This window comes from Schistocerca piceifrons, chromosome 1 (assembly GCF_021461385.2).
Source record: "Schistocerca piceifrons isolate TAMUIC-IGC-003096 chromosome 1, iqSchPice1.1, whole genome shotgun sequence".
Taxonomy (NCBI): domain Eukaryota; kingdom Metazoa; phylum Arthropoda; class Insecta; order Orthoptera; family Acrididae; genus Schistocerca; species Schistocerca piceifrons.
This window is the reverse complement of record NC_060138.1, coordinates 795,651,498-795,677,709: the sequence shown is the minus strand read 5'-3', so window position 1 is coordinate 795,677,709 and position 26,212 is coordinate 795,651,498. Positions and strand designations below refer to the sequence as shown.

General features: G+C 45.4%; 1 protein-coding gene across 1 annotated transcript in view; it reads left to right on the top strand.

Annotated features, from left to right (window-relative positions):
* Positions 1-493: 493 nt before the first annotated feature.
* LOC124789507 (ubiquitin carboxyl-terminal hydrolase 8) overlaps positions 494-26,212 on the top strand; it is a 243,680-nt gene continuing 217,961 nt past the window's right edge. Inside the window, exons 1-2 of the mRNA XM_047256895.1 lie at positions 494-1,090; positions 18,456-18,677. Of these exons, the coding sequence (XP_047112851.1) occupies positions 987-1,090; positions 18,456-18,677 (326 nt within the window). The 5' untranslated portion in view covers positions 494-986. The remainder of the gene's footprint in view (positions 1,091-18,455; positions 18,678-26,212) is intronic.

Sequence of the window (26,212 nt, the reverse complement as noted above, 5' to 3'; positions counted from 1 at the left end):
TAAACAGCTGCCTTCTTATCCCTATCTCTGTATTCTCTTCGTTTAATTTTCCACAAGCGTGTGTGACTTCTATATATTTCGATAAAATTCGATAATCAACTATCTAGAACACTGTAGCTGTCATTTTGAAATTCGCTCTGCGAAGTGTACACACAGACGAGAAACACCTGACTGAACAAATAACTGACTCAAATACGTTTTGGCGCCAGATTAACAGCGATCTCCTGTCCACAGGATCCAGTGGTCTGCGCAGATTTGATTTGAACTCACAGATTTGAGCAATTTCGCTCAAACCTCCAACTTCAAATTCCCTATTTGCGCTCATATCTGCGCAAATCTGTTATTCCCGCGCAACGAAATGTCTGCGGAGATTTTGTGAGCGCAGACTTTTGCACAGACAGCTCGTTGCGTGATACAGGCCTTACCAAGGTGAATCTAGCACCTGCCTGTAATGTTTAAGAAATAACCGCAGTTTCTTCTGTACTCTTAATTTTGGTTTTATTTTATTTATGGGGGAAGTATTTGAATATTATTTAATTTGTGTTACCGTTATGGTGGTGCCTTTTCACTTGTCATGAATTTCGCGTTCTTTAGATACTCTTTCACTTTTGCAGATACTCTTGTAAACACACACAAGATCTTTATTGTATATATGCCCCATACAAGAAGTTCCGTCTACTTCGAGTATAACTTCGCTGAGTCGGTAAACGGATTAAACCTGGGTGATCTTGTTAGTGTATGTAAAACTATCTTTGGCGTGTATGGGAAATAAGATGAGGAAAATATTTGCGTTGTGCATTAAATATGTGTGTTGATGTCCACATCGGTGTATAAAGTTCGGCGGGTGGTTATTTCTTATCCATACTTGACGATTGTTTGTTTTTAAATGATACGACGTTTGCATTTGTTGCAAAGATTTGTAAAACGAACTGTTGCATGACAGTTGTGACAGATCGTCGTACAAGTGTTTCGACAAGCCATAAACAATGCCGGATACAAGTGTCAAGCAAATATATTTAGGAAAATGCCTCAATGACTTGAAGCCCATGCTTGATTGTGGAAAAGATATTATGGGCAGAAACCCAGAAATGTGAGTAAAAAGTGTTCTTATGTAATACATGCAAACACATTTTTAACTTTGTTGATAATAGTACAGAACCAAGCCCTGTTAGCAGTGTAGAATCCGCCCGTATTGTGTGGTGAATAATCGTAGATTAAGGAGGAACATTAAGTATGTCAATGTAACGTATGATATAGCGCATAGTCTGTACGAAGGGTAATGGGAACAGTGATGAAACAGGAAAGACAGTGTCGCCCAGCTATTGTAATTTAACATGAGCGTGTAATGTCTGTCATTTTCAAAGGCTAATGTTAACTAGGTCTGTGTCTGTAAGAAAATGTAGGGATTTTTGATAATGGTTCTGTAAATTGCTGCAAAGTGGAATTAAAAACTACAACATGTATGACAAAGCTACTACAATTTTTCCTGTTAGGCCCCTATATACAATCTTTAACCCTTTTTACCTCCATTAGGTTCAGCTGGAATAATATGGGTATAAAGAAACAGCATTTTTAAATTTAATAGCTTACAGCTTATTACCATGATACAATATTGTGTGAATTCTTCATAAGTTAACTATGTGACCCAGAATATTTCTGTTCCATTTTAAAGTATGATGCCCCTTTCTTATCACAATTATCCTGAGTTGAACTATACCCAACTGATCCCATGAAAGGGTTAATTTGAGTACATAGTGTACTGTTTAAGTTAAACATACTATAATCTACTATAATGCCACATTTATCTGAACTTTAGGTAAGATTAATTCCATGAAACCCATGACAAAGCACACACAACTAAGTTTCCAAAAAATCTAATGAGAAATCAGTAATGTGAGTTACATGACAAAGATAAAACAGATAATTCTACCTCATGCCATTCAAGTAAATTTGAAATACCTCCCATAAAATCAAGTACAGAAAACACTTCAACTATTTTCCTGAGTAAATACATTCTATGTCGACTACTTTTGGGAAAATATTCTGATGACCATGCCCCTTGCATTTGGATACAAACTTCACTGAATATTGGTATTGCTTCTGTGCATCTTATGCTATTACTTGTTCCCCACATTCCTCTGCTGTATTATCACATTCACGTCAGTAGTGCACTGAAACCCATGACCTCATTATTATTTCTGGATTTGAGTTTATTCTTGTAGTACAACTAAGGCTTTCTTCTTCATCTTCAGTTTTATCATTTCCATCACAAGGCTTAGCAAAGCCAAGTTTCTTCACAACTTAAGCATTGCTCCTTTTGTTTTTCAGGTCTGTATTTTCTTCTTCAAGTTCTTTGCTCATACTGATGTGAACTTTCTTCTTCTGATTTCTTACCGCTTCCTCTTCCTTTAGTCTTTCTTTTACTTCATTGTTTGTATGCACTTCTTCAGTACTGCCTTGTACTCTTCATTGTTTCCTCTTTGAATTGATCAACTCTCTGCTGACTGTGTAGGTGATACAGCCTTAATATTTGCTTCTCTTAGTTTCTTCATGATTGATGGTGGGGTTTGTCAGTATCAGTAGGCCTACCCACAGATGTTGGCCCCCAGCACATTTTTATGCCTACCTAATTGAGTGGGTCTGGTGTATTTCAGTCTTCAGAGTTGTCTGGTGTGTCTCCACTGGTTCTATGATGACCAGTTGCATCTTTATGTATTGGATAGAAACCAGACCTCTTGAAGTCATGAATATGTACTTAGCTGTGAAAGAAACAGCTACAAGCTTCTTCAAAAGACTTGGGAATACAGCCTTATCCATATTCTTTGAGCAGGACTTGTGGCACCATTTATTCAGGACATCTTTCCAATCCTTCTTCATTGGGCAAATTCACTAAAATCCAAAGATTGAAGAGCACGAGATATATTTGTAGGAAGACAGAAGAATAGTGCCATATTCTCTTGCTGTACAGGTGACATTGTAGTTTAGATGACTGCCATGCCCATCAAAGATGACAAGAAACATTTTTTAAGTGTTTTTGACTTGATTGACAGGTACATTGAGCTATCTTTTGAATATGTAATCCTACATCCCACCAGATTCTGTAACACCATATAGTGCACCAGTTAGCCTATTTTGAACCCAAGTCCTGCGCAGGGTTCCAGCACCTGTAAAGATAACAAAGGGAGGATAATACCCAGCATCAGCACTTGCTACAAAGAGAACATTGTACTGTAATATTCCTGTATCCTCTGAATCCCTAAATGGGACTGTGTCACTCTAGCACTTCTTTAAATTTTTTATTTTATTTATTTATTTTTTTGAGGGGGGGGGGGGTACTTCACTTTTTGTAGGATCATTTGCAAGGCCTAGATTGTCAAGGTTGAAAATTTTTTCTGGGTGCCCATTATTTTCAGGAAATGTTTGCTGATAAAGTTAAAAAAATGCATTAACAACAAAATGAGAGAGCCCTTCTGCTCGTCCTTTTGTTAAAAGCTCAGGCTTTCACCTTACTAGTTCATCCTCCATTGTTGGAACCTAACAAGAAAATCATAACTGGGTATGTCATTTTTGAAAGCAATCTTTCTACTCACTGTTTTCACCATGCGTTTTAAATCTTCTCTATCCAATGGGTATCCACATTTTGGCGAGTGGACTGAAATACCAGGAATATGTTTCTCCTCTTGTTTAGAAAATGCTGTAACCCCACCAGCACCTTGATGAACAAGAGGAAATTTCTTCCAATGCCTTAGTGTTTTGTATGGAATGTTGAATTTTTTAGCTACAGCATACACTGACATTCTCTGTTTTATCTCTTCTCTGACTTTCTCAAGATCTCATGTGTGGATGCCATTTTCTTAATATATGTGTGATCTAGAAAGGAAAACTTAAGTTCATTGTCTGCTCCAACACACAGTTATACCCAAATTATGCCTGATTCATAAACTGTGATTTACTAACTAACTGTTAGCGACATATTACTATTTTATTAAAATTATGTTTAAAACATGTTTAAGGTGTACATACTTTAGTTTGGTTACTATATCGCAGATACTTTCTCAACATCACCTCTTGAACTAAAATTCCAGGTCCTCATTGCATTATTAAGAGAAACATACATTAATTTCAAAATGACAGTATCACTGTGGTCAGCACAAATTATTAACACTATATTATAGCCACCTGTGAAATGTACAACGTAGATTAAATCTGAATAGGCTATCTAGGAAGATTGGATTAAGTATTATGGAATAAAATTGTCATTTACCCCCAACTTACCCCATTATATTCAAATTACCCCAACTGCGCCTTTAGATAAGTGGAGGAAATAATTTCTGACCTACAGATACATTCATTTGAGGAAAGAAGTAATAAGGAAGGAACAGGCACATGCTCCACACCTCAATGTTAGTCCACCAAGCTTCTACTTTTGCTATATATTGCAAGCTTTCTTATTCATGAACAATTTTACGGTGTTTTGCGTTTGTGTTCAGTGAAAACCTCAACTGATTACCACATGTAAACCAATTGAAATGGTCACAGATCATGGGTAGGAGCATGTCTGCTGCAGTTCTGCAAGATTTTTGTGAAATAGGAAATTGATTGTGGGTACCAAGTGTGGGGATCAGCAAGACCTGTATGTCTAAAGATCAGAAGCATTACCTATAATTGTATCCTTCTATAACCCAAGAGACTCATCTCCTGATGTAACCAAAAACTTCAGAGAAAGCCTTAGTTCACTTGCATGTAAGTTCCCCTATCATACTGTAATCACCGTTGGAGACTCAAATCATCCATAAATTAATAGGGAAAATTACAGTTTTGTTAGTAGTGGATGTGATAAGACATCCTGTGAAACATTACTAAATGTCCTCTCTGAAAACTACCTAGAAGAGATGGTTCGGAACCCTGCTCGTAATGGAAATATTTTTGATCTACTGGCAACAAATAGACCTGACCTATTTGCAGATGTCCACATTGAAATTTGTATTAGTGACCATCACGTGGTTGCGCAGCAATGATTCCAGAATACAAAGGACGACAAAACAATTACAAGTACAAAGGTATACATGTTCAGTAAACTAGTCAAAAAAATCAGTAGTGTCATACCCCAATGAGGAACTTCAAACTTTCAGCACAGGGCAAGAGTGTATAGAGGAAATATGGCTCAAGTTTAAAAGAATAGTTGACCTTGCACGACATAGGTATATACCCAGTAGAGCAGTTCATAATGGGAGGAATCCTCCATGGTATACAGTCACTATAAAGAAATTTCTAAATAAACAGAGATTACTGTATAATAGGTGTAAGACAAAGTATAGGGCTATAGACAGAGAGATGCTGAATGAAACATGTTTGGCTGTCAAGAGAGGAAAGTGCGATGCCTTCAGTGACTACCGTAGCAGAATATTTTCAAATGATATTTCACAAAACTCGAAGAAACTCTGGTTATATGTAAAGGTTGTTACTGGCACCAACGTCAGTGTCTAGTACCTAGCAATTGAGGGTAGTAAAGCAAAAGTTTAAATGATTAACTCCATTTTGAAATGTTCCTTTAAAAAGGAAAACACAGGAGAATTGCTCCAATTTAATCCTCATACCACTGAAAAGATAATGAAGTAAGTGTTAGTTTCTGCTGCCTCAGCAATATATTCTGGGCTGTGATTGCAACATCCTTCTGTGGCTGAATAAAGCTTTAATTTTATTTTGGCGATGGGGATACTTGGAGGTGGGCATGAACTGCACATGAAGCTACACAATACATCTGCGAAGACTCGGAACAGGGAACAGTGTGCTGTGTACACGAACAGACTAAAAACAACAGGAGACCACTACCATGTGATGGATCTCTTTTCAAATTTCTTACAAGTAAGCAACTGCCCTTTGTCAGCTGTGTGTTGTCTGTAGTTCCCCCCATTGACAACACACGTATAGTTAGAATGCCCCAGTTATGCTGCTTTGTGGCAAACATTATGACTTGTGTACTTGCTTCCTTATGAACCAGCCAGTAGTGTCCACACCACAGACCTAATGCTACATCTTATTTGTGAGTGTGGGCAATATATTTCAATTGAGATTTATTGTCATGACCTTGTTGGCCCCTTGTTGGCCGCTGAAGGGAGTGGAGGGATGTCTTGTACCACACAATAAGCTCCAGAGACCTTATGAACCAGCCAGTAGTGTCCACACCACAGACCTAATGCTACATCTTATTTGTCAGTGTGGGCAATATATTTCAATTGAGATTTATTGTCATGACCTTGTTGGCTGCTGTAAGGGAGTGGAGAGATGTCTTGTACCACACAATAAGCTCCAGAGGCCTCTGTCAGCATCTGATTGGACATTCTGAGATGACACCAAATCTTTCCAACTTCTATTGCTTCACATTCCTGTTGTTAGAAGTCCACAGGTCCCCCCTCCCCTTCTCTTTCACTATTTTACTGGCTAGATTATATTGCCAGTCTCTTTTATCATAGTGCTGAAGGGGGAGTGGTGGGGTACTGCCTGTTGGATGTAGAAGTATCACTTCCACCACTAATTAAGCCCCAGGGTGTGTTGCGGACAAGTAGACCACCCAGTTGTGAGCCGTGCTTCTCACCAAAATGTATTTGCTGAGATTGTTGCTTGACAACATTTTTCATTTGGATGTCCATTCCCAGAATCAGCTTGTGGATATTGAAACGTTATCTTCCATCCTTTTACATACATCCCCTCTCAAACTAAAAATGAAAACACTAAAGAACTGTGAAACTGTGGGCTGTTGTCTATCACTCCCAAACTTTTAGAACAATAATTTCAGTTTTAACTTAGTGTAAATCACTATTTTAGATGAAATATTTTGTGGGGCAGTGTTAATTTCTGAGAAATGGAACTGATCTTGTATTTGGTAAAAGCTCTTGGGTTTCAGTACAGGTGGATACTGCATTGTTTTGAGTATTGTGTTTATCATCTCCCGGGAAGTGTTGAGATTTGTGGATATCCGTATATTTATACTACTGGTACGCTCCCTCCATCTGACTTGGGGTGGCGGGGTCTTCTGTAGTTGATAGGTATGGAGTGGGAATGGGAACGTAGTGGTAGGGGTGACAGACAGGTCAAAGACTGCGCCTGAATCTCTATATGGGCATACCAGATGCACCTTGTGTGCTGGGCAGTATTGCGTAGGCTCTCATTATATTGCTACTGATACAGGATCCCATGCCAGACTGCATCAATAACTTATGTTCATATTGGCTAGGTTCTTCATGTATCTGTGTTTCCATGGATACCTTAACAATATCACCCTAATAGCCAGTTGATCGGCAAGGCAGTTTTGTGTTCTCAAAGTCAAAAGTGGAATCTCCATTTATGGTATGCTCTGTCTCCCAGTCCCATGCACCTGGTGTATTCCTCTTAGTGTTTTGAGTGGCCACATGCACATGGGATGCTGCGTATGCCTGATCTTGTACTTAAATAGTGAAAAAACAGTGTCGAATAATTACAATATGAAGAGCGCACTGAAACTGCCAGCAATATGTGTCTACACACACACACACACACACACACAGTGTACTTATTTGCCACTCAACAACTCCTTCTGTTGTTGATCTTGTATTTATTTTTATTTGAATATATTCCCTAATTATATTCAAAGTGACATAAGCAGAAAACGATACACTGACCATGCAAAAATTGGAAAAAAAAATCAATGAATATATGGATAATGACTTAAACAGTTCCCCCTGCGGGTTCGGGGGTAAGAATAGGCCCGCGGTATTCCTGCCTGTCGTAAGAGGCGACTAAAAGGAGTCTCAAACGTTTCGGCCTTCTGTGATGGTCCCCTCTTGGGTTTGACCTCCTTTTTTCTTCCAAATTTCCGTCGTCAGTGCGTGCCATTTGGGGAAGGACACCTTACGTGGTGTTTTTGTATTGGTCCATCATGCTCCACCATCTTGCATGTTACCTATTGTCGTGGGGGGGGGGACTACGCCCAACATCTTCTGGGTGGTCTCCTCCTCGCCTTGTGCGCACTCTTCTTCTTAGCGCCTACGACAACTGTGGACCCTTTAAACACCTAAAATCCAGCACGGTAGCCAGTCCGTTGTGGTGGGGTCGTCATGTACCCTCTTGGTGGTAGCCCCCTGACCACGCAGGGATCGCACTACAGATGCCTGAGCTGTTTCCTCCCCATGCATGCCAAGGAGTATGTGCCCATCTTGTCTGGGGCACGGGGACTCCGGGCAACGGGATATCGGCCAGGTACCCGTTGCTTTGGCTGGGTGGCGCCCTTGGGGAGAGCCCTCGTTCGGAGTAGGTGGCATCTGGGCGGATGTGGCGCAATGAAGCGCAATAAATCACATCAAGCTGGTGGTCGCACGGCCACCAGCGTCTCTAAGCGAGGTAGAGTCGACTTCGATGCTGCGCAGTATGACCCTCAGACGTTCCCCTCGTTGGCTGCGCCATGGGAGGGACGCCGATCTAGTGCTAAGCGGGAGCCTTACGTACCGCAATACCTTGTCTGCAGCAGGACTGATGGTGACTCCTTTCTTCCGACGAAGCCTATGTTTTTTGTGGAACACCTGGAGGATAAGTTTGGGGAGGTGGCGGGGTTGTCAAAAATGAGGAATGGGTCCATCCTCCTCAAGACGTCCTCCCCAGCCCAGTCACGAGCGTTGCTCTTGTGTGATAAGCTGGGTGACGTCCCTGTTACCGTCACTCCCCACAGTAGCTTAAATATGGTCCAGGGGATTATTTACCATCGTGACCTCTTGTTGCAATCCGATGACGAGCTGAGAGCCGACTTGGAACGACGTGGTGTGCATTTTGTCCGTCGTGTCCATCGAGGACCCAAGACAAACAGGGTGGCCACCGGTGCCTTTATCTTGGCCTTTGAGGGTGATGTCTTGCCCGAGAAGGTCAAGGTGATGGTTTACCGTTGCGACGTCAAGCCATACGTGCCTCCCCCGATGCGGTGCTTCCAGTGCTGGAAGTTTGGGCATATGTCCTCCCGTTGCCCATCCAGCGCTACATGTCGAGATTGCGGACGCCCCTCTCATCCTGATTCTCCATGTGCACCTCCGCCTGTATGTGTTAACTGTGGGGAGCACCACTCTCCATGCTCGCCGGATTGCCCCGTTCTTCATAAGGAGCGGAAGATCATGGAATTTAAGACCCTGGACCGGCTTACTTATCGAGAGGCTAAACAGAAATATGAAAGGTTGTACCCTGCTTCCCTTCGAACATCTTATGCTGCAGCCACGTTATCGTCGCCCGCACGGGCGACGGTTGTCGCTTCATCTGTGTCGCCTTCAGTGGGCCCTCGGGGCCATGTATCTCTGTCTGCCCCCCTCGTGCCTGGGGGCAAGCCTTCCTCTCTTGCCCCCTTAGCAGTTGGGGGCAAACCCTCTTCTGTCGCTCCCCCCAAGCTTACTTCGGGAGTGACATCTGCTCCACAACCGGGAGGCTCGATTCCTCCCCCTCCTTCTCTGGCGGCGTTGCCTCCGCCGGTTCCTCTCTCACGGAAGGGGTCCCTCGGGGCTCTCCCTTCCTCCGTTTCTTCTCCTTCCCAGCCAGATGTCAGCCAGTGGCTGAAGGTTCCGCCACCTGCTGGTCGTAGGGCTTCTGCGTCGTCGTCAGCCTCCGACGCTCCTTCAGAGAAGCTCTCCCAGCCCTCTCACCCTAAGGGCAGACGCGAGAAGAAGGAACGGAATGTGTCCAAGAAGAAGGACGTTCCGGCGGTTTCAGCACCGCCTGCTGTACATAGTCCTGGCTCCGGGGATGAGGTGGAGATCCTCGCCTCTGCCGCGGATCTCGCCCTCACGGAACCCTTGGGGGCCTCTCCTATGGACTCAGCTGACTCTCCCCCAGTGGCGGCGGTTGGCTCTGAAGCGCTGTCTGCCTCTTAGTCGCATTCACGCCCTCCCAGTCCCTTCCTGCTTCCATTCTCCAATGGAACTGCGGCGGTTATTTCCGCCACCTGCCAGAGCTCCGGATGCTTCTGAGTGATTCCCCTGTTCTCTGCATTGCTCTGCAGGAAACTTGGTTTCCTGCACTGCGGACCCCCGCCCTTCGCGGTTATCGGGGATACTATAAGAACCGTGCTGCCTGTCAACGAGCGTCAGGTGGCGTTTGCCTCTTTGTTCACCACTCTGTCTGTAGCTCGCCAGTACACCTTCAGACGCCTTTAGAGGCAGTTGCTGCCAGGGTTGAGCTCTCGCCGGCTTTTACTGTATGCTCTGTTTACATTCCTCCGGATGGGGAGCTCCCCCGCCATGTCTTGGCTGCGCTGCTGGCTCAACTCCCGCCACCATTGCTGCTTCTGGGCGATTTCAATGCCCACAATCCTCTATGGGGTGGGACTGTCTCCGATGATCGCGGTCGGGCCGTGGAGCATGTGTTGGCTCAGCTCGACCTTAGCCTCTTGAACACCGGTGCTCCCACACATTTCAGTGTGGCCCATGGCTCGTTCTCGGCCATCGATCTCTCTATTTGCAGCCCTGGACTTGTCCCATCCCTCCACTGGAGGGTGCATCCTGACCTGTGTGGCAGTGACCATTTTCCCATCTATTTGTCACTGCCACAGTGTCATTCTTCTGGGCGCTTGCCCCGCTGGGCTCTCCACAGGGCTGACTGGCCAGCTTTTACTTCCGCTGTAACCATTGCGTCTCCCCCACAGGGTGACATTGACGAGGTGGTCCGTGTTTTCACCACGTCCATCATTTCGGCGGCCGAGGCTGCCATCCCCCGTTCCTCTGGCCTCCCTCGGCGGAAGGCTGTTCCCTGGTGGTCGCCGGAGATTGCTGAGGCTATTCGCGACCGTAGGCGGGCTCTCCAGCGTCATAGGCGGCACCCGTCTCTGGAGACCCTCATCGCCTTTAAGAGGCTCCGTGCCTTCGCCCGTCGTCTTATTGCACGGCGTAAGCAGGAGTGCTGGGAGAGGTACGTCTCCTCCCTGGGCTCCCGTGTCTCGTCCTCGCACGTGTGGTCCCGGATCCGGCGGATTTATGGCTCCCAGACCCCTATGGGTGTCCCTGGGCTCTCCTTGGACGGCGCTGTCTGCACGGACGCTGCCGCCATTGCTGAACGGCTAGCCGCGCACTTTGCTCAGAGCTCTGCGACTGCATCCTATCCCCCCGCCTTTCGCTCTCTAAAGGAGCGAGCCGAGCGGACGCCGTTCTCATTCCACACGCGTCGTTCTGAAACATACAATGCTCCTTTCAGCGAGAGGGAATTCCTCGCCGCCCTCGCCGATTGCCCTGATACAGCACCAGGCCCAGACAGCATCCACGCGCAGATGCTGAAGCATCTCTCCAGGGACTGCCAGAGACACATTCTCGCGATATTTAATCGCATTTGGAGCGAAGGCGTGTTCCCGTCGCAATGGCGGGAGGGCGTTATTGTCCCCATCTTGAAACCCGGTGCGGACCCACTGGCGGTGGACAGCTATCGTCCCATTACCCTCACCAACGTTTTGTGCAAATTGCTCGAACGTATGGTGGGGCGGCGTTTGTGTTGGGTCCTTGAGTCGCGCGGTCTCCTCGCTCCATCCCAGGGTGGCTTCCGTCGGGGCCGGTCTGCAGTGGACAATTTGGTGCGGCTGGAATCTGCTGTCCGTACGGCTTTTGCCCGACGTCAGCATCTTGTTGCTGTATTTTTCGATCTGCGGAAGGCGTATGACACCACATGGCGGCATCACATCCTCGCCACGTTGCATGGGTGGGGTCTTCGTGGTCGGCTCCCGGCTTTTCTTCAAAACTTTTTATTGCGCCGCTCTTTCCGGGTGCAAGTCGGTGCCACCTCTAGTTCCTCTTATATACAGGAAAATGGGGTCCCGCAGGGCTCGGTGTTGAGCGTCTCCTTATTTTTAGTGGCCATTAATGGTCTGGCAGCAGCAGTGGGGTCGTCGGTGTCTCCTTCTTTGTATGCCGACGACTTCTGCATCTCATTTAGCTCCACGACTACGGGAGTCGCCGAACGCAGGCTGCAAGTCGCCGTTCGCAAGGCAGCATCATGGGCACTGACTCATGGCTTTCAGTTCTCTGCTGCCAAGACTCGAGTAATGCACTTCTGCAGGCGTCGGACGGTCCACCCTCATCCTGACCTTTACCTTGACGGCCACCTGCTTGAAGTGGTGGACACTTGCCGCTTCTTGGGACTCGTGTTTGATGCCCGGCTCACATGGGTTCCTCATGTTACTCGGCTGAAGCAAAAATGCTGGCGGCACCTCAACGCCCTCCGCTGCCTTAGCCACACGTCTTGGGGTGCGGATCGCTGCACGCTGCTGCGATTGTACAGAGCCCTTGTGCAGTCTCGGCTTGATTATGGGAGCCTGGCTTATGGGTCTGCATCACCCTCAGTGTTGCAGTTGTTAGACCCCATACACCACTGTGGGGTCCGGCTTGCAACTGGCGCTTTTCGAACGAGCCCCGTGGATAGTCTACTGGTGGAGGCCGGGGTTCCACCGCTGCGGATTCGCCGTCATCGTCTGCTCGCCGACTATGCTGTCCACGTACATTGCTCGCCAGGCCATCCCAATCGTCGCTTGCTTTTCCCTGCCATGGTCCTCCATCTGCCCGAACGGCGACCTAGGTCTGGGCTTTCCGTCGCTGTCCGCGTCCAGTCCCTGCTGTCAGAACTGGGGTCATTCCCTCTTCTGCCTCCCTTCTGGGTCCGTACACCTACGCCTCCCTGGTGTTTGTCCCGGCCGTCCGTCCATCTGGATTTGGCACAGGGACCTAAGGACTCGGTTCCGCCTGTGGCCCTCCGTCGCCGTTTTCTTGCGCTCCTCGACTCATTTCCGGGCTGTGAGCCTGTCTACACGGATGGTTCCCTGGTTGATGGTCGCGCTGCCTACGCTTTTGCTCACGCTGCCCATGTTGAGCAACGCTCCTTGCCAGCTGGCAGCAGTATTTTTACTGCAGAGCTGGTGGCCATCTTGCGCGCTCTTGAGCACATGCGTTTCTGCTCAGGTAGGTCCGTTGTCATCTGCAGTGACTCCCTGAGCAGCCTTCAGGCCATCGACCGCTGCTATCCCTCCTCTCCTCTGGTGTCCTCCATTCAGGAGGCTGTTTCCGCCATTGCCCGTTCTGGTGGTTCAGTGGTCCTGGTTTGGACGCCCGGTCATGTTGGCATCCCAGGGAACGAACGTGTAGACAGGCTGGCCAAAGGGGCGATAGACGCCCCAGCTTTGGATATCGGCCTTACGGCTCGCGACCAGCAGCTGGTGTTGCGCCGTAAGGTACTTGGGATGTGGGCTGCTGAGTGGCGTGGCATGACAGCCCCGAATAAACTACGGGCTGTCAAGGGGACGACCGATGTGTGGCGTTCCTCCCTGCGGGCTTCTCGCAGGGACTCGGTAATCCTATGTCGGCTGCGCATCGGCCATACCTACCTGACGCACGGCCATCTGTTGCGTCAGGAGGATCCCCCCTTGTGTCGGTGTGGGTCCCGGCTGACGGTCGGCCACATTTTGCTGGAGTGTCCTCGACTGCGCACACTCCGGCAATCTTTTAATCTCCCGGGCACTTTGGCTTTGGTTTTATCCGACGATGCCTCCATGGCTGATACCGTTTTAAATTTTATCCGTGGTAGTCCGTTTTATGGTTCGATTTAGGGAGGTCCTGCGCCTTTCCCTTTCTGTGTCTATTGTCCTTGTGTCTGTTGCTGTTCTGGTGTGCCGTGAGCTGGTTGACTCTTTCCCATTTTTGATCTCGTGGTCAGTCAACCAGTCTCCGGCCATCTTCCTTTCTTCTGTTTCTTTCTGTTTCTTTCTGTCTGGTGTTCCTATGTCCTGTTCTTGTCTGTAGTGTTTGTTGCTGGATTTGTGTGCTTTTAGCGCCTGGGGGGACGTCTCCTCCCCCTTTGGTTTTTATCTGCTTCGCCGATTTCCGGCTCGCCTGATTTTGGAATGGGGGACTGATGACCTTCGCTGTTTAGTCCCCCTTAAACATCCAACAACCACCACCACCACTTAAACAGTGTAGTAATATATATGCATGAGGGTTTGAAGGGGCGAATAGGTGCTATGGAAACACATGGAAATAAGAAGGGCTTCAACATCCAAAATAAGATATGGTAAAAGACTGGAAGAATTAAAAGAATGGAGTAATGCCATGGCCAAAACTGCTATAAAATGGCATTGACATGTTTAAGAAGTGATCTCTGACAAGAAGAAGAAGAAGAAGAAGAAGGATGATGATGATGATTATTATTATTATTATTATTATTTGCAAAAGTGACTGGGACAGTAGCAAGTCAAGCAAACTAGTATTTATCCATAGTATCATTTATGAATAAAGTTCTCAGACAGAGGTGGAACGTAAGTTTACAAGTCTTGGTCTCATAAAAGGGAGAATAGTTTTAATTATAAATCAGGAACAAACAGAGAATCGGAAAAAAATGCATAGACAGTCACTGGGAGATACCAAAGACAAAGTAACACTGTGAGACCCAAAGATTTAGAATTTAACTTTTGAAAACTGTTATTAAATATTTCAGTGACTGCAAATGTGAGAAAAAATTGAATTGAAATTATATTTAGAGAATAGTGAAATGATAAAATTTTGAAAGGTATCTTTCAGGTGTTTTGAGTTATGCTCGAGTAATCACAAGAAATCCATTATAAAATTTTGCTTTTCATTTCAAAAGCTGAATAGATAAAAACTGATGACAAAAATGAATACCATCCTGCAGTGCAGCTTAAAGCAACTGCATGCGGCAGCCGAAGCTAAAGGTCTCTCCCCCACCTCTCTCTCTCCCCACCTCTCTACACCACCCAACCCCACCTCTTATACAAAAATTCTGTATATGGGTTTTTTTAGCCCTTTTCATAGGGTTTCATTTAATTGTGAAAAAGTTGTATGACTACAGGAAAGTAAGATTGACTTAGAGCATAATAACTTTAAGAATTAAGTTAACTGACTATAAATATTTATTTTTTAGCGTGAAAACACCTTTTTGTTGCTGCATTTTCATAAAGTAACTTCCTTACCTGACAAGCCGGCAGACTGCCTACAAGTTCTTCTTGTCTCACTACAATTCAAAATCCATTACTGGCCTAAGTCTAAACATGCTAATGTGGACACCTTGTCCCACCATCCTGTGGGTCCTGGTCACACCTTTGATCATGAAGAATTGCTTTGCTTCCATTCTGATACAAAACACAGGCCCCAGTTGAGGGTTTTCCAATAATGAGCTCACGCATAGCAGCTGCTATTGCCGTCGACCTGGTTCCCAGGTGGTTCGGTTTTTCAACAGGGCTGGGCAGATAAACCATTGCGTCGGGCTCTGGACTCCCTCTGCTCTATTTTTCCTTATGGTATTACCTCTCTGTTTTTGACGGTGCTTTGCTATTGTCCACAGAAAATCTCTCTTCCAGAATAGTCATTCTCACCCTGTTACGGTGTGAAGTTCAACACCTTCCCCACCAGGGCCATTGGGGTCACGCGTTTTTCAGCCAGGGATTGATAGCAAAATTGTCCGTTTTGTCTTGGCTTGTGAACAGTGCGGCTGACAACAGGCAGCTGCCAGGACATCTCTGTTCCCCTGGCCCTCTCCACACCAGCCACGGAAAAGCATTCATATAGACTTTGTGGATCCCTTCTTGAATTCCTATTCGTCTTGGTTGTGGATGTGTTATCCCCAATTCTGTATGTTCTCTGGTGTGCATCGATTTTGGCTGAGGTAACAATTTGTATGCGTTCGAGGGTTTTTTTTTCTTTGAGGGGCGTACCTTAGTATCCAATAATGGGCCTTAGTTTGTATCTCACACCTTCCAATTATTTTGTTCCAGTTACAGCATTCATCGTGTTGTGACTCTGCCATTCCACCCTCAATCAAATGGCAGAATTCTTTGCTGGACAATGCCTTCTCCATTTTCTGAGCACCTATCGCTTCACATCCATGGGGGCAGCAGAGCCCGGATGAGTTACTCCTTAGCCGGGAGCCACACACTCTCCTCCACTTTCTGTGGCCTGCGCCACACCTGTCACGGTCAAGTTCATCCAATCACTTTGTAGCAGGATCGCTGGTGTTGCATGAGGGTTTGGTTGGCAGCCCAAGTGGATATCAGCCACTGTTGCCCACCAAGGATGCTGTCTTTATGATGTGCATACAGCCGACACTCTGTTGGCGCACCACTTTGATCAGTTGTGCCCCTGGAAGCTACCAGTTCATGGGTGTGTGCCCCCTTTGCTTCAAACCAGTCATCGTCTGCTGTGGAGGCACCCCCATCCCATTCGCTGCCTCCTCCACATGTGGTGCCCTGCGGTCCAGCTTCCTGGCAGCAGGTGCTGATCTACCTCCGGCCTCGGGTCCATTGCCACAGCCTGCTGTTCCAGTCGGGCCACCTCCACAGGGCCCATTGCTACCATCACCTCAGCCATCATCATGAGTAGGTCCAGCCCTGTATCCTCCACATGGGATCTGTCTGGTGATGACAACTACTTAGTTTCTCTTAGAATGTTTCAGTATTTGTTTTATTGAAACTTCTTTTGATATATGTTTTTCTTATATTATGTTTATCAGTTTTTAGCAGTGAGACAAATAAGGCTGAGTGATCTGAAAGTCCTAGGTCTAGACAGAATTTATGTAGTATTGAGTAATGGCAGTAAAAAATGTTTTGTATTGAAGTATTCTATAGATTAGAGAAATTGCTTTTAGGAGAGTATTGTAAGGGATGGAGGCTGGGAGGTGGGAAGAGAAGGAACTAGTACTTTAACAGTAAACACGCAATTCTTTAAAGAGTCAAACTCCTATGCACAAAACAACTACATAATTCTACTTACTTTACAAATGAGTTAATGTGCTAATGTGTCATTAAGCATGTAAGTGAGAAAAAGTCTGAAATTATGTTTAAAGTTTGTTGGAACTTGCTAAGAGCCCTATCAAACACTGAATCAGTATAGTCAGGTTACCACATGCTCTGTTTTAAGAAAAAGCTAGTTTTTCATGCTTCTCAATGTTTATGACATTACATCTCCTGAAATGTGTATTGAACAATGCTATAATTTTGCAGATGCTTTCAGTATGTTGTTACATGTGGATACTGTCTGAGAATGTGTTGTGAATAGACTTAGTTGTAAAAAAGTCAGGCCTGATGCTAAGGTTTTACTGCATGAACAGCTAAAATGTAGTAAATGATAAGCTCTTTTCCTTGCGTGATTTTGCGGAGTTTTGCCAGTGAGAAAAAGTTTCATGAAGGTTTGAAATTATTTGTAAAGTTTGTTGGAAATCACTAAGTGCTCTCATTCTCAAATACTGGATGAATATGTGCTAATCTATTTGCACACAGTGAGTTCTGTTGACTCAAGACATATACACAGTTTGTAACTATAATACTTATTTTAATGTATTAAATCTGTAACATATACCTTATGAATTGATTATAACAATATTTTAAATACACTCAGTAATTAGATTAAATATTGACAGTCAAATTGGTAAAAGTTTTTAGCATAATTGGTGGTTCTATTTACATTGGAATGATCATAGTGAATGTAAGTAGTTGAAGTTTTAATGGTGGAACTTCTCACCCATTTAACATTCTTTATTCTTTGTTCTTTCTTCTTTTTGCTTTAAGTACTGAACTTCATTGTAACATTTTGTTATTAGTGTTGTTAGAATGAATTTTCAGTCTTCAGCAGTGTGTGAACTGACATGAAACTGCCAGGAAGACTAGAACTGTGTGCTGGACTGAAAATCAACCTTGGGACTATTGTCTTTCATGAGCAAGTGCTCTGCCAACTAATCTACCTAAGCAAAACCCATGAACTGCCCTCACAGCTTTACTGTCGCCAGTTCCCCATTTACCAATTTGGAAGGTGGGAGGTGAGGAACTGCCAGAAGTAAAGCTGTGAGGACAGATTGTGAGTTATGCTGGGTAGCACAACTGGTAGAGCATTTTCCCATGAATTGCAAAAGGTCCCAAGTTAGAGTCTTGGTTCAGCGCACAGTTCCAACCTGCCAGGAGTTTCATCATCATTGCTGTTGGTTGCCATTTATTAATCTACTGTCTGCTGTATGCCATTTTTGTTTAGTATCTTTCTTCAGTTTTCATTTATTTTGTGTTTTTGATGTGATGTTATCTGGCCCTTATTTTTTCTTTCTTGCCTTGCTGTTACTCCACAATATCCAACTCTATCAACTCTCCTCCATATATCGAAGAGACTCTTTGGCTGCACTTTGTGTAACTTGCATGTTTCATTGTCAGATGTCCAGAAATGCTGTTCCTTCTTATGTTTCTTCTTCTTCCCAAAATTTTATGAGTAAGGCTCAAGTTGTATTTAATGCCATGTGTAAATGGTAAATCTTTCCAGGGTGTATGTCTGTTTCTATCATTATTCATGTTTTCCTTGTGAATGTTAAATGGTGCTATGCCATGTCATCAAAACTTCCAAACTATGGATAGAATGTAAGTCATTTTTTATTTCATTGTGAACATGCATACCAATTTGTCAGTAGTGGATGACCTTGTTTTCCAGATTACGGAAATCTGCTGCGAAAATACTTCTAGAAGCTCAACAATCCCTCAAAGACGGGGATGAGGAGAAGAGTTATGTTTTACATATGAGATACATAGAAACAATGATGTATGTTCTCAAGAGAGAAGAACCCAAGAGTAATAGAAAAGCTGATTCATTAAGAGATGCATTAAAAGAAAGCGTAATAGCTGCTGAAAAACTGTCTCGAAGTCTTGAAAAACGGTAAGTATCTGACCTGTGCAAATGATTGAGGCATAAATTTCCAATTTTATTGTTATAATTTCTTGTTTCATAAATATGGTGATAAAAAATATGTACTGTATGATGTATTACATGAGCACTAGTGGAACCAGAATTGCTTCGAATTGCTTATTTTCCACTGACATGAAGATAAAACTGTTAAGTTTTCTTATGTACATGTTCACTTCTGACATGTCCATACCATGTGTGTTTCACTCCCTCAATAGGGTAGCATAGAGTAGTGGGATTCAAGTTATTGTCTAACAATCCGGATATGGGTGTTCCATGGGTTCCTCAAAAAGGGATGGTTCTGTTGGAATGTGCTGTTTCCTTCCTGTCCGAGCTTGTGGTCGCTGTTTAATGACAGGACATTAACCCTAATTTCCTTTCTTATTTCCTTGTCTCTTACTCCAGAAGATGAAGTATGGGAACTGCAATTTGGGTCATTTTGAATTGTGCAGTAGTGTTAATTTCTGTAACTAATTCATTGAAGGACCTTATTTTGCAATGAATTCAAGTTGAAAGTATCGGGCATGGTTCAAGTACTCAAAAGGTGTCAAGTCAGCTGTAGTGGGTCATAATGATAAAAAAGTGAAACTACTGAGCCTTGCATCTGCATCCACTTACTTGAAGATTAGTTCTTATGTTAAGAATATTTGGGAAAGGAAAATTTCCTGACCAACCACAGAAATAGTTTCAAGCTCAATGAATTTTTTTTATATTATATTTGTACATAATACAAAATAATGTATGTATGCAGACCTAAGAAACAAATGAAAATTTGTATCAAGGCCGAGATTCGAACCTGGGTCTCCTGCTCACTGGGCAAACATGCTAACCACTATGCCACCCTGGCACAATCCCTTTACACAACTGCACCGACTACCCTAGCATGCCTCCCTCCTCAATCCAAATTCTCTTTCACGTCTCAGCTCACTCGGTATTCCCTCCAAAATCGAACAGCATTGCAAAGGCTCTCCAGCTGTGTTGGAATGGCACCTCAGCTTCGAACAAAATGGAGGATCCTGCCTGAAACACAGTCATAGGTGCTTCAATCAAATGCTTCATTCCATAGACCTTTTCAAATCTCAAACATCTGTGATGAATACTCACAGACTGAGGCAACAAATGAAAATTTGAACCAAGGCTGCAATTCGAACGCATGTCTCCTGCTCACTAGGCAAACACACTAACCACTATGCTATCCTGGCATAGTGGCTTTATACAACTACATGGACTACCCTAGCATGCCTCCCACCTCAGTTTAAATTCCCTTTGACAGCTCAGCCCACTTAGTATTCCCCCTAAACTCGAACTCTTTTTCATTAAAGCACCTGTGCCAGGATTTCAAGCAGAACCTCCATTTTGTTTGATGCTGAAGTGCTATTCCAGTACAGTTGGATAGCCTCTGGTATGCTATCGGCATAATTGGTAATTCGGTTGAGGAGGAAGGCGTGCTAGGATAGTTCTTGTAGTTGTGCAAAGCTACTGTGCCAGAAGGCATAGTGGTTAGCACATCCGCGTAGTGAATAGGAGATCAAAGTTTGAATCCCAGCCTTGGTATAACTTTTCATTTGTTGATTCAGTCCGCATATATAGATCATAGATGTCTGAGACTTGAAAAGGCCTCTGGAACCGTATAGCTTATTTGAAAGAATAATGTAATTGGGTATCAACTTCTCCTTCCATACCCCTTTTGCAAGTGATTGGTGAACAGATGAGCTTAAGCTCTTGCGGCACTACTGCTCTTTTCATGCAACAAGTCTATTCTCTCAGGAGTATAGCAAATAAAGGCTTGAGTATGAGCCAGGCAGTCCTGTGGACTCAAACTGGGAATTGACAAGCATCACCAGTGCTTAGTAAGTGTAACCGCCGGGCATATTACAAATATAGGGGTAATGCCATCTGCATGTAGTATATAAGGAAGAATTATGTGATGGGTTTATCATTCTGAAATTATATTTGAATGTTAGTCATTTTTGAGAAGATCATGTTGTGTCTTCTGTAATAGGAGAGATGTTACTAGGATGTCAGAATTTGATAGTGACATTATTGTGGCCTATTGGGACTGAGTTTTATTGTTCCTCAATATTGCTGCTCATGCAGGTTGGGATTTCGTTACTATCATGTAAATATGTAATCAGTGGATTCAAGAGGGCCATACTCAGTGCCATGCAGGATCTCAGTATTCCTGTGGAACTAGCACCTCCTGGGACAAACTTATTGTCCTCAGTTTTGCAGAATCATGCAGCCATGTTATGCACGTGGAGTAAGGAAATGGGCTTCTTTGATACAAGACGCGTATCCTTATAAACAGTGGCTACACTTTATGTCAAACAATACAAAGGTGTAGAACCAAGCATTCGTTATGTGGGAACTGGAACTGGCTGTGTCAGTGGCTCATGATAGCTCACCTGAGCCAGACAAGATTCAGTGTTTCTAAACATGACAGTTTGTGCTCAGAAGAAACCATGCTTGCTGCTTTCAATTAAATTTGGTCTGACGGGCTCTATACCAACTATTGTAGGGAAACAGTGTTAACCTCCTAACGTTTCTGTTCCTACCACAAAACATTTAAAGCCTTACCTATTTTTTACATAATTTTACATTTTTTTGAAAATATATTGCTTGGGCAATCCGTTCCTACATTTATCTCGAAAATCTAAGGAGGTGATGCAGGTGGAAGTAGATGAAAGGTATCTACATCTACACGCACACTCTGCAAATCACATTTAAGTGCCTGGCAGAGGGATCATCAAACCACCTTCACAATTCTCTATTATTCCAACCTCGTATAGCACGCAGGAAGAACAAACACCTATATCTTTTGGTACGAGCTCTGATTTCCCTTATTTTATCGTGGTGATCATTTCTCCCTATGTAGGTCATTGTCAACAAAATATTTTTGCATTTGGAGGAGAAAGTCGGTGACTTGAATTTTGTGAGAAGATTCTGCCACCGCATTATCCTAAGATAACTCAGGCTCTTGAAAATTATCTGCAAATCGCAAACAATAGAAAATCCAGGATGGAATGTAACAATGTTATGAAAAGGAAAGTTGCCACTCACCATATAGTGGAGATGCTGAATAGTAGATAGGCACAACAAAGAGGACTATTATAAATAAAGCTTTCGGTCTGTAATGCCGTCATCAACAATAGGTCACACACACACACACACACACACACACACACACTCTCTCTCTCTCTCTCTCTCTCTCTCTCTCTCTCTCTCCCCCCCCCCCCCCCCCCCCCTCTCTCTCTCTCTCTCTCTCTCTCTCTCTCTCTCTCTCTCTCTCTCTCTCTCTCTCTCTGCAGTGTGTGTGTGTGTGTGTGTGTGTGTGTGTGTGTGTGTGTGTGTGTGTGTGTGTGTGTGTGTCATCTATAGTTGATGAAGGCCTCACAGGACTTAAGCTTTGCTCTCCTGCTGGCCCAAGGTGTTCCTGCCTGTCATAAGAGGTGACTAAAAGGGGTCTCGCACGTTTCGGCCTTTATGTGGTGGTCTGACTTCCATTTTTCAAAATTTTCCCAAAGAGCGCGCCAATTGGGGAAGGGCGCCTTATATGGTGCATTGTGTCCATCATGCATTGACATCTTTAGCCCACTTTCTCGACGTCGGATTGCAGTCCTGCCCATTCTCCATCTCTTGGGCGAGGACACCTTCCTGGGTCCATTTTCCACTATGCACTTTTCAGTGTCACTTTCTGTGCCGACGATGACAATGGATTTCTTTGCACCTGATATCCAGCACAGTAGCCAGTCTGTTGTGGTGGGGCCACCATGTACCATGTTATTTGTAGGTGCCTGACCGCACAGGGATCACTCTCCTGATGCCGTCACCGTTAACTTCCCATGTATGCCAAGGGGTAGATGCCCATCCCCCTGGGTCATTGGGACTCCCGGCAATGGCCATCCTGCCAGGTGGTCTTTGCTGCGGCTGGGTGGTGCCTGTGGGGAGGGCCCCTGGACAGAGTGGGTGGCATCAGGGCAGATGACACGCGATGAAGCGTAGTCCATCATCTCTTGCTGGTGGTGAAACACCAGCAGCATCTAAGCATTCATGAGCTCAATTCAGCACACAGAAGTACGACCCCCAATCATTCCCCTCCCTGGCCACACCATGGGAGGAACGTCAGACTAAGGATGGCAGCGGATCTTGTTCACCCTGGTACCTTGTATGTTCGAGAGCTGATGGGGAATATTTCGTGACTATGAAGCCTCAGTTTTTTGTTGAGCATTTAAGGGACAAGTTTGGGGAGGTGGAGGGATTGTCCAAAATGAGATCTGGGTCAGTTTTGATCAGAACAGCATCCTCTGCCCACTCACGGATGTTACTCGCTTGTGACAAGCTAGGGAAAGTTTGTGTAACCATCATGCCCCATAAGAGCTTAAATATGGTCCAGGGTATCATATTCCACAGGGAACGTCTTCTGCAGTCTGACAATGAGCTGCGCTCCAATTTAGAGCGGCGAGGTGTACATTTCATCCGGTGTGTCCACTGGGGTCTGAGGGATAATCATGTTGCCACCGGTGCCTTCATCTTGACCTTTGAGGGTGATACATTGCCCGAGAAGGTCAAGGTGATGGTCTACCGCTGTGATGTAAACCCCTGTATCCCTCCCCCAATGCTGGATGTTTGGCCATATGTCTTCCTGCTGTACTTCCAGCATAACATGTCGAGATTGCGGACGCCCATTGTATCCCACTACTCCATGTGCCCCACCTCCTATCTGTGTCGACTGCAGAGAGCACCATTCACCTTGCTAGCCAAAATACATGATTCTCCAGAAAGAAAGGAAAATCATTTAGTACAAGACCCTGGACTGACAGATCTACACTGAGGTTAAGAGAAAATTTGGATGCCTGCATCCTGTTACATATGACATCGTCTTACGCTGCCGCTACAACAGTCCTGGCACCATCAGCTCCGCCAACCCCAGTCACCTCTCGTAGCTGGAAGACTACACCTGCGCCCTTGATGGTGGGGGACATTTCCCTCCCTGTTGCTCCCGCACCACCTACTTCGATAGCATCACCCCCCCCCCCCCCCCCAACCATCGAGGAAGTCTGTCCCCACTTCTAAGCTGGAGAAGCGTAAGCCTTCTTCAGCTTCTCTTGCTAGGAAGGGGTTTCTTGCGTCACTCCCGTCCCAGGTTTCTGCTAGTGGGACATATGACACCCGCCAGTGGCTGAAGAGCTCAAAAGCAGCTGGTCATAGGGCTTCACGCTCATCCTCAGTCCCGGAGACTGAGCCAGTGAAGTCCTCCCAGCCAGGGAAACCCAAGGAGTAGCGGGAGAAATCCAAGAAGAAGACCCCTAAGACCAAGGAAATTGTGGTGGCACCCACACCGCTGCTACCTACAAGCTCTGCTTCTGAGGATGGGGTGGAGATTCTTGCGTCTGCTGAGGACCTGGTTCTCGTCACACCCTCAAACACAATGGATATAGACTGCTCAGGCAGTAAGTCGATGGCAGCAGGTGACTCTGAGGCGTTAACTGAATGTTCCATGCCTTCCCAGTCTCGCGATGTCATCCTCCAGTGGAATTGTGGCAGTTTTTTCCACTGCCTGGCTGAGCTACAGCAACTACTAAGCTTTACACCTGCTATCTGCATTGCCCTCCAGGAAACGTGATTCCCAGGGATGTGGACCCCTGCCCTCTGTGGCTGTAAGGGATATTACAGGAACCGTAGTGACTAAACGAGTGTCATTTGGAGTTTGTGTCTGTGTCTTAAACTCAGTTTGTAGTTACACTTTGCCCCTTAAACTCCTCTTGAAGCTGTGGCTGTCAGAATAAGGACAACACAGGAAATAACTGCCTGCAATGTATGTCTTCCTCCAGATGCTGGAGTATCCCTGAATGTATTAGCTGCACTAACTGATCAACTCTGTAAACCTTTCCTACTTTTGGGAGATATTAACACCCATAACCCCTTATGGGGTGGCACCGTGCTTACTGGCCGAGGCAGAAATGAAACTTTACTGTCTCAGTTCGACCTCTGCCTCTTAAATACTGGGGCTGCCACACATTTCAGTGTGGCTCATGGTAGTTACTCGGCCATTGATTTATCAATTTGAAGCCCAGGACTTCTCCCATCTATCCACTGGAGAGCACATGATGACCTGTGTGGTAGTGACCACTTCCCCATCTTCCTGTTACTGCCCCGGCATCGGGCCCACGGACGCCTGCCCAGATGGGCTTTAAACAAGGTGGACTGGGAAACTTTCACCTCTACTGTCACCGTTGAATTTCCCCCACATGGTACCATCAATGTTATGGTTGAGCAGGTGACTACAGTATTTGTTTCTGCGGCAGAAAATGCGATCCCTAGCTCTTTAGGGTGCCCCCGGTGTAAGGCAGTCACTTGGTGGTCACCAGAAGTTGCTGAAGCAATTAAGGAGCGTCGGCGAGCTCTACAGCAGGTTAAGGAGCACCCTTTCCTGGAGCACCCCGTAGCATTTAAACGGCTCCGTGCCTGCGTTTGCCAACGTACCAAATAATGGAAGTAGGAGTGTTGGGAAAGATACGTCTTGACCATTGGGTGCCAAATGTCACCTTCCCAAGTCTGGGCAAAGATCAAATGTCTTTCCGGCTACTAGACCCCAACAGGTGTTCCCGGTGTTACCATAAATGTCGAGTTATCTACCGACCCAAACGCGATTGCCGAGCACTTTGACAAGCACTTTGCTCGAGCCTCGGTATCAGAGAATTACCTCCAGCCTTTCGCACTGTCAAACAGCAGGTGGAAGGGAAGTCCTCTCATGCACTGCATGTCACAGTCCTCTCATGCACTGCATGTCACAGTGTATCCTATAATGCCCCATTTACATAGTGGGAGCTCCTCAGCGCCCTTGCACATTGCCCCGACACAGCTCCTGGGCCTGGTCAGATCCACAGTAAGATGATTAAACATCTCTCATCTGACTACAAGCGACGTATCCTCGTCATCTTCAATTGGATCTGGTGTGATGGCGTCTTTCCATCACAATGGCAGGAGAGCACCATCATTCCGGTGCTCAAACCTGGTAAAAACCCACTTGATGCAAATAGCTATCGGCCCATCAGCCTCACCAACGTTCTTAGTAAGCTGCTGGAACGTATGGTGTGTCAGCGGTTGGGTTGGGTCGGGTCCTGGAGTCATGTGGCCTACTGACTCCATATCAGGGCAGCTTCTGCCATGGTCGCTCTACCACTGATAATTGTGTGTCCCTGAATCTGCCATCCGAACAGCCTTTTCCAGATGCCAGCACCTGGTTGCTGTCTTTTTTGACTTACATAAAGCATATAGCATGACCTGGTGACATCATATCCTTGCCACATTGTATGAGTGGGATCCGCCATGAAGATGTGTGTCATGCATTTCTGTCGGCGTTGTACCATTCATCCGGAACCAGCACTTTACCGTAATGGCGATCCAGTCACTGTAGTGGAGACATATCAATTCTTAGGTATGATTTTCGATGTTCTTTTGTCTTGGCTTCCCCATCTTCATCAGCTTAAATGGAAGTGTTGGCAGCA